Source organism: Lutzomyia longipalpis, chromosome 2, assembly GCF_024334085.1.
Source record: "Lutzomyia longipalpis isolate SR_M1_2022 chromosome 2, ASM2433408v1".
Taxonomy (NCBI): Eukaryota; Metazoa; Arthropoda; class Insecta; order Diptera; family Psychodidae; genus Lutzomyia; species Lutzomyia longipalpis.
Window position 1 is genome coordinate 36,115,569 of NC_074708.1, and position 19,395 is coordinate 36,134,963.

Below are 19,395 nucleotides of genomic sequence, written 5' to 3' on the forward strand. Positions count from 1 at the left end.
GTCGCAACTTTCACGATGGCGTCATTTTGAAGGAGCAAGAAAGCGTTGAAAACTTTCTCGTTGTTACCCTCATGGAAGCGTAATCCCCATTTCCGGGAGTTGCAGTGATGATGCTAGAGTCTGCCCTGCCTAAACACCACCGATTGAAACTTCCTGATCACCTTTTTGGGGCGCTACAATCACGCACAACGCATAAACACAATCATTTTTCACTAAATTGCTCTAACCGAAAAACATGTCAACTGAAAATGCTCAATTTTTCCACTTTTTTCATGCTCTCCGCAACTGAATTTTCCTAAAATCACAACACTATGCACTTATTTGGGAAATGTCTCACTTATTTTGATGGGAAATTCAATGAAAATAGAGAAAAATCAATGGTTTTTCACTCCACTCCGTCTGTCGATTTTCTTCTTCTTGCGCGCGGTTTTTTTTTCGGTTCGACCTCCAGCTGTTTTTTCCTGATCTTATCCGTATTTCTTTTTGAATTCACAAACTCTTCGGATTTTCCCTAAAATCACAACTCTGTGCATTTTCCTGAGAAATGCATCACTTATTTTGAATGAAAATACAGTGGAAATAAGGAAAATTTCGAGTTTTTCACTCCACTCCTGCGTCTATCGGTTTTCTCGCGCGCGGTTTTTTTTTCGTACTGTCAGCGGTTTTTGCGAAAATGCAGCTAATTTCATGGTAAAGGTGGTAGAGAATTACAATTTTTCTTTTATATTCCTCTTGTTTCCCTTCACGGAGAAAATTCAGGAGTTTTCATGAAATATTGTGGGGAAAATTAAGGAAAATCAAGTCTTACAGTCTATTTATTCTTGAGAAAATATGCAAAAACTATCGATGTTTTACAAATCGATAGTCACCGCAATTAGAAACATATCGGCGCGGCGCGGGTGGGAGGAGACTATCGAGGGACCGATAGTTTTCCCAATACTATCGATGGCTATCGATGTATGTATAAATAAAATGGAAAATTCAATCGACAAATTACTTTTCAAAATAAAATTGTGGAAATTCTGGAAAATCAAGGAAAACGAGAAAATTCAGAGGATATTAGAAGAAATTCTAGGATAGGAACGCTTTTGCTTTAAAATTTTTTTTTTTATTTGAATAGAAACGCAAAAATATCCCGAAAAAGCCGGAAAATCTGGAAAAGATCAACTTCTTTAAAGAATTCTGTGCTTTTTAATCCTACAAATTCTTTATTTTTTTAAATCATTTTAAAAAAGGTTTTCTTTTAACGAACATTCTCAAAATTTCCTTCTAAAATTTAACGTCCTGCTAGCTAGACAATTCTCTTTTTGATTATTCTGGAGCTAGATAGATAAATTCATCAAGATAAAACCACAAGATTTTATTCTGTAACGATTGTAAGGTTCAATTTGATAGCAAGTAAATACCAGTAAAGTCCTCCAAGTGTTAAATGTTCTGAAAGAAGTTATGTTCTGTTTGGAGAATGTCGTAAGAAATTCCGTATTGTTCCGATCAAATTGTTTAATGACCTCTCACAAGAAGTTTTCTCTGTTTATCTTTATGGAATTTCTGTACAAATAGTGCAAAAAATCGCTGGAAAATGCGTTTAACAAGTCAACTACTGAGAAAGGTTCATGACCTTTCGATAAAATACTCCAATTTCCCAGAATCTTACGTGAAACGAGCAATGGAGCAGGTGAGCCATCAAACCTAACCTCATTTTAGGAATCTCTGAAAAATATAAAATTCTCTTTTTAGGTTTATTGGAAGACCCCAAATGAGCCAAATTACCAACAGAAGGTCATTGAGAAGCGGAGATTTCGTTTCACCACAAACCGTCCGTGGACAGGACAGTTCCGGCAGCAAAATCTTCCTCGAACATCCCGGAAGAAGGTTTTCATTGAACCCATTGCCGAGTGGTCGTTCTTCCGTGGGGATCGTGTTGAAGTGCTCGTGGGGCGTGATAAAGGAAAACAAGGAATTGTCAAGCAGTTAATTCCCGAGAGGAATTGGGTGTTGGTTGAGGGATTAAACTGCCACATGCGGAAGGTTGGCGGAGAAGGAGAATATCCGGGAATTTATATCAAGTCAGAAGCTCCCCTTCTCGTAACGAATCAAGTAAAACTCGTTGATCCAGCTGATCTTCAGGCAACGGAAATTGAGTGGAGGTACACGGAGGAAGGAGACAAGGTGCGTGTATCCACGAGAACGGGCAGAATTGTTCCCATTCCCAAGGAGCACGAAGAGACGCATGACTACAAGTCTCGGGGAACGTACATGGAGAAGGATAAGGACACCCCAGCAAAAGTTGTGGAGGAGATCACATTCAAGCCCTCCCTGCAGACCTTTGAGATGGAAATCATGAAAGAAATGGGAATTCAGGAGGAGAGGATCCCGAAGAAAACTTATTGGTACTGAAAACCATTCAAATGTTTAGCGGTGTGCCACCGTTGATTGGCTTTAGTTATTTTTAGGGGGTTTATCAATCCGTAAAATAAATGCCTTTATTTAAAAGAAAAATCCTTTTTTTTTTCTTTTGAGATTTGTTGAAAGAATTTCAATATTTTATTTAATTTGTTAAATAAAAAAAAATTTAATGAAATTAAATCTCACAGATTGAGGGGAAAATAAAAATAAATTGAGAAACCTTTTTAGAAATCGCAGTGACAGCTTTTCTTCGACATTGACGAAAATTTTCTCACGCGATTTATTATTAATTTTCTCGTGAAAATTTAACCAGCCCACCTGTCCGGGTGTTCGCATAAGGGATTCAACATCACAATCCATCCGATAAATACTTCATTTGCCCATGAACGAGTGAGGAAAAGGTAAAATTTCCCCATTCTTACCATCCTTTTACACATTTCCCTCCAACGTCTGTGTGCATAAAATATTGATCCAGTCGCCTTGAGGGAGTTTCCTGGGCCAGGCAGACAAGCAGGAAAGGCACCAGTCGTTGCCAAGGAACCCACAGAGACGCATTTGTTGGGAAATTTCCCTAATTTGGGCTCTTTTTGTGCATTTTTCTGGGTGTGTCGATTGAGAGAAATTTAATATTTTATTTGTTTTCCTCTTCAGCCCACGATGGGTTTACTAATTTGGATGCTTCCTCTCTCTCTTCTTTCCAGTAAATCATCTTCAATGCCATACGTTCTGGTGAGAGGGAATTTGGCGTCGTATAGTCACAAATACCCATGGAGAGTACTCGTGTCTGGACTTAAAGGTAAGGAGAAGAAAGTGTTTAGAAGAAGTTTAGTTAAGTTCCTTTGTCCTCTGGGAGGGAAATGATGAGATCTCTCCTCTCCAGATTAGAGGAATCTCTATTAAATTTCATCCTGATTTAGTGAGAATGTTCAGGATTTAGTACAAAAGAAGAGGGAATTAAATTTTAAATAAAATTCTCTGAAGATTTCCTTAAAGATTCTTTAAACTTCCCCTCCCAGAAAATCCAATCCAGGGCTCTTCCTGAACATTTTCTTATCTCTTCAAATGAGAGAAACTACGCCTTTTGTGACTAAGAAAATACCCCATACTATTGCTTAATTAAATACAACGAGAGAAAGGAAAAACAGCTCAATATAGATAAGAAATTCAAGCCAAGAATTTCTTCTCTTTGAACAAAAAAATGCCCCAAAATTCTAATTTTTCAATCAAAACATTTTTTTTTTATTTATAAAACTAAATGATTTTTTTTCTTGAGGAAGAAGAATTTTAAATAGCAATAAAATTCAGCTGATTTTTGATTCAGGTCACGTAAAGCGAAATGGGCACAAGTCGCGCCTTGTACTTGCTGCTGGAGCCCTGGAAACATTCCAAAAAGTCTGGGAGGGATGTGTGGGGGGTGGTGGTGGTGTGTCCGTTTGGGGGCCAAGAGCAAAGGGAGACAATAGAAAAAAAGAGGGGGTTGGAAGATTTTATTGAGCGAGAAGATAATAAATTTTAGAGGACAGAAAATGAGGGAAAATCAATTTTTATTGGAGTCGTTTATGGAAGTACTTCAATCTACATAAAGTGCTTAATTTTTCTTTATTAAAGGATAAAGAACAGGTTAAAGTTAGAGGGAAGAACATCTCTATGCTTGAGATTTTTTTAAAATATTACACTTTCTGATTTTTAAAAATGTTTCAAAAGAGAAATTTTGGGAAAACAAATTAAAAACTCAAAGGAATAGAATTTCTTTAAATTATTTGTAACCTGATGAAGGTACTGATAAGAACCGAAGACCTCTAAAATTGTTTTTTTTTTAAGAGAAAACAAAAAGATTTCAGAAAATCTTAAAGATTCTCCTTAGTTTTTTTTAAGAAAAAGTTCTTTAAAACAAAACCTTAAAATTCTTTAAATCTTTAACTCTTAAAGATTCTTCTCAGTTATTTTTTTAAGGAAAAAGTTCTTTCTTTAAAACAAAACCTTAAAATTCTTTAAATCTTAAAGATTCTTCTCAGTTTTTTTTAAGAAAAAGTTCTTTCTTTAAAATAATTTGATTGAGCTACTTCTCAATTAAAAATTAAACTTTAATTGATTTTTGATAAACTTTGTATAAAGACTTTACATAGTTAGGAGTTTTTTGTCTCCCCTGTGTGCCTTCATCAGGTAACTAATATTTAAAACAAATTCTATTGCTTTCAATTCTTTAATTTTAATTTTATTTTGTAAGACAAAACATTATGTTTTTGGGCTCATCTATGGAAAAAATGTTTTCCTGTAAAAAAAAACTTTAATGTTTATTTTTTTAATGAAGACTAAGGATCTGACAAAAATTATTATAAAAAACTTAGACATAGATAAAAGTTCATTTATATTCTATAATAGGTATTATAAGTACCTGATGAAGGCTCTCAGAAGAGAACCGAAACGTCTGAAAATATTTAATCATAGCCTACTTTCTACTCTATCTATCTTTCCTATCATTGCTCCCTTTCAGTAGTTACGAATAGCAATTAGAAATCCCTTTATTAAAATCTGTTTCAAATCTGTAGAAAACAAGTAGAAAATAGTTTTCTTTTTTTTTTCAAAGAAAATTTATCAAAATTTCGTAAATTATTTTGTAAATTTTGCAATTTTAGCTGCGGATATCGAGCAGTTGAATAGATTTCCTTGTGGTGGCTATAGTGATGAGTCGACTATTGTCTACTTGCAGCATCCCTGTGTAATTTTAACAGCTCTGGAGGTTCGTCCTTGACCTAGCTCTTCTGTCTTTCACGGTCTTTTATTTTTCTTTTTTTCTAATCCTTTTCCACACATCCTTGGTTGCTGCCTAATTCTTGGATTTATTTCTTTTAATTTTTCTTCTTTTTACTAATGTTTTCTAATTTAAAGAAACTTTGCACATTGAAGCTTCTCCAGTTAAAAATCACTTGTTGAAAGGTTAATAAAAAAGAAGAATTATATGTCATTTTTTTTGGTCGAGCTTCGATGCAAAGTTGATTTGAATGGAAGTTAATTAGATTTTTATAATATAAAAATTAATTCTTTGGCAATTAATGGTTTTCTTTTTTTTTCTTATTGGCACATTGTTGCTTCAACTAATCAACATTATCCTTAATATTATTTTTTTAGATCCTTTATTATAGCCCTAATTTGGTTCACATTTTCATCCCCTTTTTTCGCGGCAATTAATTATGGTTCATGGAATATTAGTTTTCTTTTAATTCACTTTAATTATTGAGCTTGTGGAAGGAGGTTTTACTATTTTTTGTTGTTATTTACTTCCTTTTTTTCTGTGGCACAAATTCGCAGAAAAAAAGGGAAAATGAAGCTTTTTTAATTAAGAAAAGGACATAGCGTGCACTTTGTTTTTTCCCTTTCCTTTCAATTTAGGTTCTGGGCTATAGAGTTGTAGCATCATCATCAACAGCGGTGAAGCAGGATTACAACGAATATATGTGGACTATGCGCAAGGAATTCAACGAACCAGAACCCTTTACGGACACCACTGTTGGTGAGAGAGATAATATTGCCAATTTTGGCCGAGAATCCCTTTCAGGCGTACACAAAGTTGACGTTCCGGAATAAATTTGCAGTTTTAACAACATAAAAATGTGAGTTTTCTCATTATTTATTCCATTTTTTTTCTCCTTAATTGCTCTTTAAGTAAATTATAAATCTCACTCCATAAAAAAAGCTTTAAACACGGTCATTTGAGGGCGATCATTTTGCATAATTGAATGACTCGCGCGATGTTTATTTAGTGGGGAGGATGAAAAACAACAAAAAAAGAAGGAAAAAAAAACTCTTAAAGCTCTTTCAAACATCAATCAATCAATCTTCTTCCATAAATAGATTTTCTTTAAACAAAAAAAAAATAATTTTAATGCACGATTTCATTGCATGCCCAAAACGTGCGTCATGAGGGAATTTAATTCTAATAAAAAGATCAAAAAATATGTAAAGAAAATCTTTAAGGAATACTTTTAGTGATAAGGTTTTAAAAGAAAATATTTATGCAACAAACTTTGTGTGAATTATTTACAAATACAGACAACACCCGAAACAAATATTGTTTACTGACTTTCTAAATGATGACCTTTGATAAGAAAATATAAAAGAAAATTAAAAATTATGTAATTGAGATTAATTTCTATTATTTTGATAAAGATTATTTAATTTATTAAATAAACAGGAAGAATATTATTTTTATTTTTGTTTTATTAACGCATGGATTTGTTTTTTTTTTTAAATTCTCATAGAATTCTAAAAATTGTTACTAATTTTTTAATTTTCTGGATTAAAAAAAATATTTTTCAATTTTTAAAATGTTGTTTTATTTCAAAATCTGTAAAAACTCAAAAAAAAACTTAAAAATTCTTTTCAGTCCCAAAAGTCGCGCCACTAATATAAATGAAGCATTGATGCATATGCTTCATGTACCAAAGCAATATACAATAGGGGCGTGGTTTGAGCATTTCTTATTGTTAGTTCCTAAGTCTTTTCGAGATTATCCAGTTTATCCCAATAAAAGAAAATTCTTTGATGTTTCCTAAATTGGTTTACAATTTTATGGTTTTTCCTTACGTTCATTTTGTACATTTTATTTTGCAATTGAAAGTTAATAATAAAAAAAATAAAAAAAACATCAATCTTTTAATAAAATTTTTTTTATAAATTAATTTTAATAAAAGATTGATGTTTTTTTTATTTTTTTTAAACTCATAAAAACTCAAAAATCTTATAAAAATTCTTTTTAATAATTAAAAAAAATCTATTGATGAAAAAGCCACGCCTCCAACATCAATGGAGCATTGAAGCATATGCTTCAAGTACAATATATGCAATATACAATGGGGGCGTAGTTTTAGCATTTCTTATTGTTAGTTCCTAAGTCTTTTTGAGATTATTCAATTCATCTCAATGAAAAGAAATCTCTGATTTATTTTTATCTCAAAATGAAGAGACTCCTTCATAGTTTAAAATTTATTTAAAAAATAAGAAAATCTTCAAAAATACTTTCTAAAGAAAATAAATTTTCCTTTACAGACACACAAACACCGTAAAGAGAAAAAAGAAAAGAGCCCTCAAGGATGGAATCAACGAGTCCCGTTAACACCAAAGTCATTCCCATTCCAGTTCATGGCCTTCACGAGGGCACATACACCTATGTTGCCGTCAAGGGGTCCCTACATGCATCTGAGAGCGCCATTTTTGGGTTGAGCAAGGAAGAAGAGGCGGCAATAACGAAGAAATTCGAAATGAATCCCAATAAGATTGTCGGTGGGGTTTTTGTTAAGAGTAGCCCCATTCACATGATTAATGTTTTGGGGCAATTGGGCTATCAAGTTGTTTGTAGTACGGGTGAAACTGAAGTTGTGTGGACAATGCAGAGGGAAGTTTAAGAAGCGCAGCAAGAAGCAGCATTTATTGGGCAATTTTTGTTCATCTTCATTATTGATTTTTTTGTTAAGTGCAGTATTTAAACTATTTTCTTACTAAAACAAAAAACTTTAGTGTGTGTGTTGCAAGAAAAGAAAACTCTCACAGGTGTTTGGAAGAAGAAGAAGAAGGAATGACTGAACATAGGCACGTGGCAGGGGGTGACGGAGGGTGCAAATGCCACCCTTCGGCAGCTGCTCAAACACTCGACGAGATGGATTTTGAACGGGGAATCTGGACTGCGGGTAAGATTTTCTTTAATTTTTAATTTAATTTGATAAATAAATTGTTCGTCAAATAAATTAGATGAAAATAGGTTTTCTTTGGCTTTTTGGGGTCTTTGATAATAAATTTTTCCTTAAAAAATTTTTGATGAAACAATTGGTGTCAGCGGTGGGATACAGAGATCCCACCGCTGCCACCAATTGTATGAATAATCTTTTGTGTGATAATGTGAAAAGACTTTTTTTTGTCTTAAAAAAATCTTTCTTGGCAGCACTTTATGGGGATCTGGAACGTTTGGATGTGGCCATTGGGCGTGGAGCTACAAATGATTGTGACAATGCAGGCTATACGGCTCTTCACTACGCCGCCCGGGCTGGGCACATGGAGGCCTGCCGGAAGCTCATAGCGGCAGGAGCGGATGTGAATTGTACGACAAATGGTGGTGTGACGCCCCTCCATCGGGCTGCAATGATGGGACGATGGGAGATTGTGGAGTTTCTCTGCAAACGTGGCGCCAATTTGACTACAACTGACTCCGATGGGCAAACTGCTCTCCACAGAGCCGCCCAAGGGGGTCACACACAGACAGTGGAGCTCCTCATAGGCCTAGAACCGTCCCTGAGAGAATTCACCGATAACCGCGGACGACGTCCTGCTGATTTAGCCTCAAACAGCAATCTCCGCAATATTCTAGAATCCCCCGAAAAGATTTAAAAGAAATTCCCTCCGTTGAGTTTAATTTTTCGCAATAAAATCATCTTCAGGAGGCAATTTAATATATTATATTGTATTATTAATATTAATATTGTTACGAGGTTACATTTTAAAATACAGAATATTTCTTTCTTTCCTTTTTTGTGACTTGAAATTCACAGAGTTTTTTTTTATTATTTCTTCTTCAATTATCTCTCCCACAGTGCTCCCCAAAGATTTGTTTCCATGCAAAAAAAAGAAGAATAATTCGCTTAACATCTAAATCTCCATTTTATCTCAATTATCATCACAATTGCTTATATAAAACACTTAAAATATTCATTGAGACATTCCATCGTTTATGATAATTTTTTTTCTAATTCTTTATTTTTGCATAAATCTTTAAATGGTTAAATATGGTTGGGATTTGCATGAAGAAGCAATAAAATGCTCAACGCTTTAAGATTTTTTTTTTGATCAATAAAGACTCACAGTCGCTGTAAATAATTGCCTTTAATTACCTATTTGGGTCATACAATTGCAAAGACTAACTAATAACACGCGCGTCCAATAAATGAATACAAAATCATTTCGTGCTTCAACACTTTTGTATTGGTTGTGCTGAAAGTTTTGAGAAAAAAATTTTCCAACGTTAAAATGCATTTCTTACGGGCTTATCACATTGTAGATTTAAGCGCTTAATGCTGAAGACTTTTCATGGGAAAGGTTTACAGAGAATAAGAGAAAAGAAAGAAAAGAAAGTAAAAACGAGAAGAAGCTAGAAAAGGAGGCTATTCAGCATATATTGGCCGTGCCTTGATTCGAAGAAACAATTTTTATTTAATTAATTAAGGTTAATTCGTTGCAAAAGATTTAAAAAATAATTTTGATAAAAAAATAAGGCAGAAAATTCTTTTCTAAGATTCTGATAAAAATCTTTTCTTTTCTTTTCTAACAACTTAAAAGTTTGTTGTAAGATTTTGACAGATGGAGTTTTTAAAAGAAAAACAAAGAATTAATTGTTCCAGAAAATAGTGAGAAAGAACTTTAAAGAGCCCTAGAAAAGTAATTTTCTTTCAGAAACCCGTTTAAAGAAAAATAAAATGTTAATCTTACAAGATTTTTCCCAGAATACCAAAAATCTTATAACTGACGAATTGTAAGGAAAGAAAAGATTTTTATCAGAAACGACCCCATAAATTGATATTTGAACACAATTCGAGCTGTAAAATGTTTTTAAAAAATTTCAAAAATATGAAATTTAATAAATAAAAATTAATAAAGTAAAAAAATATATTTTTTAAATGCACTAAATAAATCAAAACAAATAAAAAAAGATTCCTCTCTTCGGCAGTTTTATTTTTTTAAAATTTTCCTAAATTTTTAAAATTTCTTTTAAATTATTCCCTAAACTTTAATTTTAGACAAAAATTGTTTCTCAAAACTTTCAAACAGAATTTTTTAGAGATTATTTCAAGCACCAAATATCGACTATTTCATGATATTTTCTTCAAAACATTCCTTTAATATTTATTTTTCATTAATTTTTAATTAATATCGTTTATTCTCCCCATCAAAAATGCTAAGAAAATTCCCATAGAAAAATCTACAAGAAAAAAACACCATTGAAGGACGCCCCAAACAATAAACTTCCTTGAACTCTCGGGGCGAAATGTAAACAAATGTAGCGTCGCGGAAAGCTAAGAATAAAATGTATTTCCTTGTCCACTTTCATGCGAGACGTTCTTTATTTCTTTTCTCTCTCTTTAGATGACTTTTCAACACAGACAAATGGCACAGTTAATCTATTTTGGATTAAGCAAAAAAAGAACCCGACTAATTTGTATTCATTTTAGTCACTTAATTTTCATTTTAATTGAAGCTAAAGGAGTATTTTTAATTTGTCTTCTTAGCCGTCAAGGTTTGGGAAGCACTGTGCATATCTTGAATTTTTTTTGCACACTCTACTGAAAATTCTTTGAACCGAAATAAATTTTTTAATTAAAAAAAATTAGATTAATTTGATAAATAAATTGTTCGTCAAATAAATTAGATGAAAATAGGTTTTCTTTGGCTTTTTGGGGTTTGATAATAAATTTTTCCTTAAAAAAATTTAGATGAAACAATTGGTGTCAGCGGTGGGATAGAGAGATTCCACCGCTCTGCCACCAATTGTATGAATAATCTTTTGTGTGTGATTAATGATTAATGTTTTGAATGTTGCAAAGATCTCAAAGCTCGCAATTTTATTCACAAACAGCGGTAAAGAAAAAACAAAACTTAATGGATTTTTCATAAAATTAATTGTATCCCACCGCTGTCACCATATTTGTCAAGCTTTTTTCTTGGCGCTAAAACGTCGCAGATCTTTAAGAAAAATACATTTCCACGCAACTTTAGACAGCATGATGTGTGTGATTCTTTGATTGCTTTTAATTAATCTCCATTTGACCGTCCTTGGACGGGCATCTGGAGCTTATTGACTCTCTCTCTCAACACATCTCGCGTGATGTGAATGCAAATCAACGCGCTTGCGGCAATTTTTGCGAAATTTTCAGTAAAGTGTGCGGATTTTGATGATTATTATTCATTCTTAAATTAAAAATTAGAAGATTTTTTTTATTCTAAATCTGAGAATCTGTAGACATAGTCCGTGAGTGTTTTGGGCAATCCAAGACTCTGAACACACGCTTCAAATGTCGATGCGGTGTAGTCAACATTGCTAACTGGGCGTGTAAACCTGAAAACCCTCTCACGGGGTTTTCTACGTGCCCTCAGGGCATCACGAATGCGAATTCGTGCAATTTGCTGCAACGACAGCGGATTGTGGGCCACAGAGGCGAGATAGTGCTCAGCACGATTAGCCTGCGGTGTGGGCTTTATTGATGCTGCAATTTCAGGAAAGTCCCAAATCCTTAGCCCGGCATTAATGAGGTACTTCAGCACAATGACCGTGCCATCGCGTCGCAGCAACTCCACAGCATTGCCCATTTGACGAATTCGCACGGAACAGCCTTCGCGGATGAGAATACGCGCGTAGTCGTACTGCTTGACGCGTATTGTGGTGGAAAGGGGCGTCTCATTCCACAGTGTTGCATCAATATCACTGTTAAGGTGCAACAGAAGATTCAACATTCGCTGAAACTTTGGCTTTGACTGTATATTGATGGCCATAAAGACCTCTGTGGATTCAGAGGAGCACGTTGCACTCTTAGGGGCATACTGCGACAAGAAGAGCACCATCTCCTCATTCCCAAATGTAATCAACTTCTCAAACACCGACAGCCCAAATGTATCGCGCGCATTGACATTGTCGCCCGCCTCAACAAGCAACTTTATCAGCTCATTGTTGTTCGCGGCAATTGATTTGTGGAGAAGATTGTGCGATAGGACAATCCGGCAATTTCTCTCTAGCAACAGCCTCACCAGCTCCACAGATTCACTCATAACAGCAAGGCAGAGCGGTGAGAGGCCTTGAAATGGAGACGACATCACCATTTTATTCTTTTTCTTCTTCTCAATTCTTCCTCAATTGTTTTGTTATTTTTCTTTCTATCCCCTTAATAAATTTTAAAAGAAAAGACTTCAACTCACCTTCACGATCCTGAAGATTTATATTTGCTCCACTCTCAATGAGAAGCTTCGCTGCTTGAACATTCTTCATTTCAATGGCCTCCATGAGGGGAGTAATGTCCTGCAGATTGCGCTCATCCACAAGAGCTCCTGCCTTCAGAAGCATGGAAATCTTAAGAGGAGAAAGAACACAAAAACTGCCCTTTAACCCAAAGGATCAAGATTTCCATCCTTTAAATTTTAACCTTAATTTTCTTCACAAAAAATATGATATTTTCAAAGTTTTCTTTCGACAATCTTGAAGTAAATGAAATTCCTTACTACACACAGATGTTGAATTTATAACGAAATGTTAAATAGTTCTTGATTCTGTGACGATTGAAAAAAATCAAATTGGCCCTATGGATTTTTTAAAAGGAAGATCATAACAGAAAATTAATTCAAAGAAGACATATTATTTCTTTAAAAATGCGAAGAAATAATTTACAATTTAAACGTTGAAAATTTTCATCGAATTATGTTTAAAAAATTGGCATTAAATTGGAATTTTCACGCAGATTAAATATTCTCCTACACATTTTAAATTTTAGCGAAGATAATTAAATTTCTTGCGTGAACCGTAAAGCAGGAAATGTACAAAGAGTAACAAATAAAAATGATAAATGAGTTTAGATTCTTCCGTATTCAGAATAATGGATTTTATTTTCAATAAGAATCATTAATCATCAATAAGAATCTTATGCTTCTTACAATTTTTCTTAAAATAAAAGAACAGGAATTTATAATTTATTCATCACATTAATTTTTTGTAAAGACGTTTGAATATTTAATTTAACAAAGTAATGAAGCATAAATAGAAGAAGCATAGGTATATGAAGCATAAATCCAGAATTGAGAAAAAATTTTAAGGAAAACTGTTGTGCTTCATGGGGAATTTCATCGGTTAAATGGGGGTTCTCACCCAGAAAAGACTCACGAAGAACAAAGCCGAAAGCTCTGGAAAATGTGAGTTTTTCAATGAAAAACCCGGAAAATTATTATTGTCTATACACATCGGAAAATCACTTCTTTTTAACGTTAAAAAAATAGTTTATCTCAAAGTTATAAAAATGCACGATGTACAAATGTATGAAGTAAAAGAAGCTTTGATCGAAAACTTCGCAGAATTTTCATGAAAACTAATTTTTGAATACTTCTTCGTCTTCTTTTTATGTTTTGCAGAGCCGGACGTCATTTCGACATCCACACAGCCCAATTATTGGATAATTATTGGAAATTTCCCTCGGAGTTGTTATTCAAATGCATGAAGCATAAGTGTATGAAGTATAACATGCATGAAGCATAAGTCTGAAGGACTCCTCAGAAAAGCTTTTTCAATATAGAGTTTTATCTTCTACATAGCATAGCTTCTCTCAGACTTATTTAACACTTGGAGGACCAAACATTTGGCACAACGCGGAGGATCAAATTGGTAATAACTACCAGCTGATAAAATATGCTCAATAATTAAATATTAATCAGTTTATTGAACAAGGATCGAAAGTTTCACTAATTGTCAATCTCCTTCAAGCATTCCTACACCGAATTACTAAATATTTTATTGAGAAAATCGTCACTGAAAAAAAATTGCGTAGAATCGATGCAAAATTGCCAATTCAAATGACTTTTTTAGCTACAATTTTGCATAATTTATTATTGCGCCTAAATCATCACAAACTTTGATTCTTCAAGTAACTTTTTAGTCACTTCCGGCAATAAAATTAGTCCACATTAATGATTTTTACCGAGGAAAAGTGAACAAGAGTACTTTATTTGGGAAATATGGGGAAACATAACCTCAAAACCATGGCTAAAATGTATGGGATTTTGACTGGTAGTTATTACCAATTTAATCTTCCGCGTTGGATTCTGACTTTGACCTCAATTATCTTGAAAAGAAAAGACTTTTCTTGAGATTTTCTTTCTGCTATCTTAAAGTAATTAAAATTCCCTACACATAGATGCTAAATTCATCGAGATAAATCCAATTGATTTTATTCTGTGACGATTTTTAGGTTCAAATTGGTAGCAAGTACCAGTAAAGTCCTCCGAGTGTTAAATTCATGAAGCATAAATCGTCTATCTTATGTAAAGCATGGTTGCTAAAAAATTATTTACATGGAAAACATAAAATACACGAATAAAAAAAAACGTAAAAAACTCCTGAATAAAATGATCTTGAAATAAGCTTATTCATGACGTTTTTCTTCCATCTCTTATATTTATGTGATAAGAACACCAAAATGCATAAACTCCTTAAAATTTTAATTAATAGTTTTGAAAATATTAACAACTGCTCTCATTTCTAACTAAATTATTAATGAAAAAGAAATTAAATTTAATTGTCTCATTCATGAGAATAAAAGAATTTTATAAAGAATGCGAGGATAAGAACATTTTCAACTGTCCTTGAATTATTTCCTTATTATATATTGTTTTAGAGCTCATTAATTTCTCTCTCATTCTCTGGACAATGAGAACTTCCTCTTTAGATAAAAAAAAAAGTCAATTTTTTCGGGGGTATTCAATTGATTTGTCCTTCGGGGATTTTTCTTTCTCCATCTAACAAAACAAGAAGAATTTGTTTGTTCTGTGGGTTAAGCTAAACATCTATTGTGTGAAAAGGCTACAACATGAAAGGCTTATTTTTTTCTCAAAGACTTTCTCTCTCTCAAGAGACCATCACGCTTTCTCTGGGGAATTTCCTAAAACACACAACATGGGTTTTTTCCTCTCTTTACGGAGATTCCATCACAAATGCAAGATTATTTAGTAGATTCGTTAAAAAAGAGCTCTAGAGGTGGGTTTATAGTGCTATTAAATTCTCTCTCCACACAGATCCACGCGCGCGCAGCTCCATCGTGGAGTGAGGTCAAATGCATTATCACGCATCTCAAAACACAGAGATTGTGGCTTGATGCTTAGGGGCCCCTGTGTTAGCCAGCAATTGAGCTGGAGAATCAATTTTGATTAAATCACACACACGGTGATGATTGGAGTTAATGAAAAATTACAACAAATGCGTACATACATGGCAGAAAAACTCAAACATTTATCAATATTGGCATGTTTTTCATTGGAAATTTATTATACAGAGAGCCACTCAACATGATCGTGATAGCGATTGATTGCTGCTGCTGCTGGGCTGCCCCTGATGAGGGGTCTTCTGTGTTTATTACCTATATCAAAAATTTCTTTACTATCATCGTGTGAAAAATGAAAGAAATTCACCAAGAAACAGAGGAAAAAAAAAGAAGCAAAAAGTTGTGAGTAAGCAATGTTGGATTAGGAGAACCTCGCGCACGTCTAGCAAAGTCCGAATGCAGACACAAAGAATGTTTACGCGCGCTCGCGGTTAGAACACGCATCGGGAGCATGCACAGAGAGACTTTTTTCCCACACAAACATTTCGCATTTATTTAAGCAAAAATAAAAAGAAACTTCACAAGGAGAGAAAACTTTAATAAACACACGGAGAATTGGCACGAGCAAAAATAAAAGATTTATCAATAAATTCACAACACAAAGTGACTTTTTTTTCTCTCATTTTCTTGTGCATTTTTTGTTTGTAAAGTATTTCTTTTTTTGCATGAAGATACTTCTTTATCAGCCACACAAATCGTGATATCTTCAGTGATTTATTTATTATTATTATTATTTTGGCTACTTGCCGCTTTTTTGTTCCATTCCACCTTGAAGGATTAATTTAATCAGAAGTTTTTCATTTATCTGTATCATTTTTTATTCTTTTAAAGTAGATTCGTTGGGAGGTCTTGAGGAGGTCTATAAAGAAGTTTATTGTTAATTTTTAAATGTTTCTTCAGTGAAAAAATTGAATTTAAAACAATAAGCCCAATAAACCATAAAAATAAGATTCAAAATTAAGTCTTTCTGAGGCAAATTAATTTTCTCACTAGAGGGCTTTACTACACTGTAATTTAAATTTTAGTTATCATTACTAAAACTTGCACTGACGGAACTTTAGTAGAGAATTTTAGTAAAGAAATTTTTACTAAAATAATGGCTAAACTTTAGTAAAAGAAGAAAAAATTATTGTAGTCAATAATCCAGAAATTCTAGTTGACATAACTAAAGAATTTTAGTAATTATGTGTTTACTAAAAAACTTAGTAAAGAATTTGACTAAATTGCTTACTAAACTTTAGTAAAAGAGGAATAAAATTGAAAATTTTAGTGAAGGTTATCTAACAAAAGATTTTAGTGATTCCAAGCAGCATAACTAAAATTTTCTGTTATAACTTTTAAAATTTTTAGTAAATGTTCCATTACCAAAGACTTTAGAAGCAGTTTACTTAAAGTTTGAATGACAGTGTACAGCTTTGAAGATTTATTTTAAAAAATCTTGGAAGAATTTTACTGAAAATAATTTTAAATAAAAGTTCTTGAAAGGAAAAATTAGCTTAAAAAATAAAAAAAAAGATTTATAATTAAGCTTTAAGGTTTAAAAATTTGATAAAGAACTTTGTAAAACAGAATTCAACTGAAGAACATTTTTTATTTAAATTTCTTGACAGGAAAAAAATAGCTGAAAATATTATTCCACCAGAATTATAGTTTGAAAAGGTTTAAAATAATATAGATTGAACGTTAACTTCCCAAAGTAATTGAATTTTCTAACTAGAGGGCTTTTCTCAAACTTTGAAGATTTATTTTAAAAATATTTAAAGACTTTTATTGCCAATTTCCTGGGAGGAAAAAATAGTTTTATAAAAAAAATCGTTAAGAAAGAGATTTAAGATTAAGCCTTCCAAACTTAAACTAATTTTCCCACTAGAGGGCTTTTCTATAGCTTTAAAGATTTGCTTCACATTCACAGAAAAAATCAACAATGTAAATTATTTTTAAATTTTTACTTGAAAGGAAATATTAACTTAAAAATAATTCTTTTGAAATAAGCTTTATACAAGCAAGGAGGAGATGAATAAATTTTAACGTTCCATTGTAATTTAATTTTCCCACCAGAGGGCTTTTTTTTAACCCTGTGGAACCATCTAGCGGAAAAATCATTTTTAGCAGAGAAAATCATAAAAAAATGAGTTCTTTGGCTCTAAAAACTCCAGTTCTAAGTCTGAACGTTTTCCCTTCAATCTCCCCAGAACTTCTTCTTCCAGCTCTCCCTAAATCATCCCAATGACCCAGAAAATCCTCATAAATTCGGATATTTCACACTAAATCTCCCCGCTTTTTCGTGCATTTGTGATAAGGAGAATTGTTATACAATAAGAGCATTTGAGAGAGGGCGTAAAGAGGCCATCAAACATTTGTTTAGTGCCACACACAGCTGTGATTGATGGAGCGCTAAGTAGCTGATGTGCGGCAGTTCGTTTGACTCAAATTGCAACGAACTGCAATCAAATGCTATCAATAATTAACGTAATTTGCTTGTGGTGACACACTTGAGCACACCAGCACGTGGTACCCTCATGATTTTCTCGCGCTCCTCGGATGCGAAAGGTCAGGAATTGCTGCGATCAGCAGGAGCGTAACAACAACCAAATGCTCAACTCCTGACGAGTCATTGTGCGAGATGTAAACAAAGAGAATCCAAATGAGGAAGCGCGCGAGACAAAAGCCCCACACCACTCTGTGTGGAGATTAATGCATAACCGAGATTCGCAGCAGCAGCAGCAAAAACAGGCGCGAGTACAGAAATAGCAGAAGCAGCAGCAAAAAAAATCGCGCGATATGAGGAGCCTCCAAAAGAGACGCTGTGTCTCGAATTATATGGAGGGATAATCCGGCGATAATTGGGGAGAATTAAACAAACAAAAAGAGTTTCTCTGTACTCACAATTTCCGTGTTGCCATTCCGGGCAGCAATCAGGAGGGGAAACTCGCGGGAGTTGAAGGTTTTCTGATTGAGGTTTGCATTGTAGCGAATGAGGAGCTCCACAACGGGGGCGTGCTGGAATTCGCACGCAATATGCAGTGCTGTCTTCCCGGCGTGCGTGACCGCATCCACGGGACATTTGTAGTCCAGCAGGAGCTTCACGCAGATCATGTGCCCAAAGCGAGCGGCATAGTGAATGGGGGCGAAGTGATGGTAATCCAGGCAGTGTGGATCATCGCGAATCTTACTGGCAGTCGTGAGCATATCCCCAAAGTTCTCCCACATTCTCGCATAGTACGTGTACAGATTGAGCCACTCCTTGTCCGGTGAGAAGCAGTACCGCGAATCGATCTCATCATCCCACTCCAGGCCCTCCATCCCATCCGGAGTTGTATCGTACTCACTCAGATCCATCTTCTTGGCCTTCCCGCGATCTGTCTCACACAGCAGGCGCGACAGGATCCCGTAGTTACCCTTCTTAGCGGCCAACCCAATGGCTGTCATCCCATTGGGGCCCACTTTGGTCGGATCAGCACCTACACGACCCACCAGGGAGGGAGAGAAAGGAACCATCAGGACACACTCCCACGCACACCCACAGGGCACAAAACAAACCTTTCCGGAGGCAGATCCTGATATTGGTCATACATCCCTTCTCCACAAAATCACACAATTTATCGTTCAGCTTGTCACTTATGATCGTCTCCATCCCATCATCACTGCCCGACTGCCCGCAATTAAATAACAAACATATCGCTGAACTCACTCAATGAATTTGCCAAAGAATGAATTTATTAGGCTGTCCCATAAGTTGCAGTGCACTAAGAAAGAGTAAATGAGTGCGGGTTAATTTGGGAGGGTCTTATGAGACTTGCAAATTCTCCAAATTCTCATTTTTTTTTGAAAAGTTTATTTTCTTTTTATTAATAAAAAAAAATGCAAATTACTTTGAAAAATAATTTATGAGTTTTAGAAGAGAAAGAATAATTTAACTTATAAAAACTAAAATGACTTCTTAACTGATTTTTTCAATTTTTTAAAATTGGTAAACATTACTCATGCCCCATTTGCTTTTTACTACATTTACCTACTTATTTTTCTTTCAGTAATAATTTTTAAATTTTCTTTTGCTTTATTTTTTCTTAAATCTTGATTAAAATATCATTAAAAT

At 34.0% G+C, this 19,395-nt stretch overlaps 3 protein-coding genes across 5 annotated transcripts; 2 read left to right on the forward strand and 1 right to left on the reverse strand.

The window, feature by feature from the left end:
- The first annotated feature begins 1,453 nt into the window (after positions 1-1,453).
- Positions 1,454-2,499, forward strand: LOC129790504 (probable 39S ribosomal protein L24, mitochondrial). Its single transcript, XM_055828010.1, has 2 exons — positions 1,454-1,675; positions 1,738-2,499. Exons 1-2 carry the CDS (start codon positions 1,580-1,582, stop codon positions 2,395-2,397), a joined length of 756 nt encoding a protein of 251 aa, XP_055683985.1. The 5' UTR covers positions 1,454-1,579; the 3' UTR covers positions 2,398-2,499.
- A 121-nt stretch (positions 2,500-2,620) lies between these two features.
- Positions 2,621-8,938, forward strand: LOC129790506 (ankyrin repeat domain-containing protein 39-like). 3 transcript variants are annotated; one of them, XM_055828013.1, is made up of 5 exons: positions 2,621-2,807; positions 3,108-3,202; positions 5,043-5,146; positions 5,797-6,017; positions 7,453-8,938. In XM_055828013.1, the coding sequence occupies exons 2-4, from the start codon at positions 3,121-3,123 to the stop codon at positions 5,989-5,991; spliced, it is 381 nt and encodes a 126-aa protein (XP_055683988.1). In that variant the 5' UTR covers positions 2,621-2,807; positions 3,108-3,120; the 3' UTR covers positions 5,992-6,017; positions 7,453-8,938. The 3 variants fall into 3 exon arrangements, with proteins under 3 accessions (XP_055683988.1, XP_055683989.1, XP_055683987.1); XM_055828014.1 differs by lacking the exon at positions 2,621-2,807 and adding an exon at positions 2,882-3,009; XM_055828012.1 differs by lacking the exons at positions 2,621-2,807; positions 5,043-5,146 and having other exon boundaries at positions 3,106-3,202; positions 7,453-8,090; positions 8,342-8,938.
- On the reverse strand, positions 8,825-19,047 carry LOC129790492 (ankyrin-1). Its single transcript, XM_055827991.1, has 4 exons — positions 18,840-19,047; positions 18,186-18,760; positions 12,358-12,508; positions 8,825-12,236 (listed from the first exon to the last, which is right to left on the reverse strand). Exons 1-4 carry the CDS (start codon positions 18,931-18,933, stop codon positions 11,383-11,385), a joined length of 1,674 nt encoding a protein of 557 aa, XP_055683966.1. The 5' UTR covers positions 18,934-19,047; the 3' UTR covers positions 8,825-11,382.
- Positions 19,048-19,395: the final 348 nt, after the last annotated feature.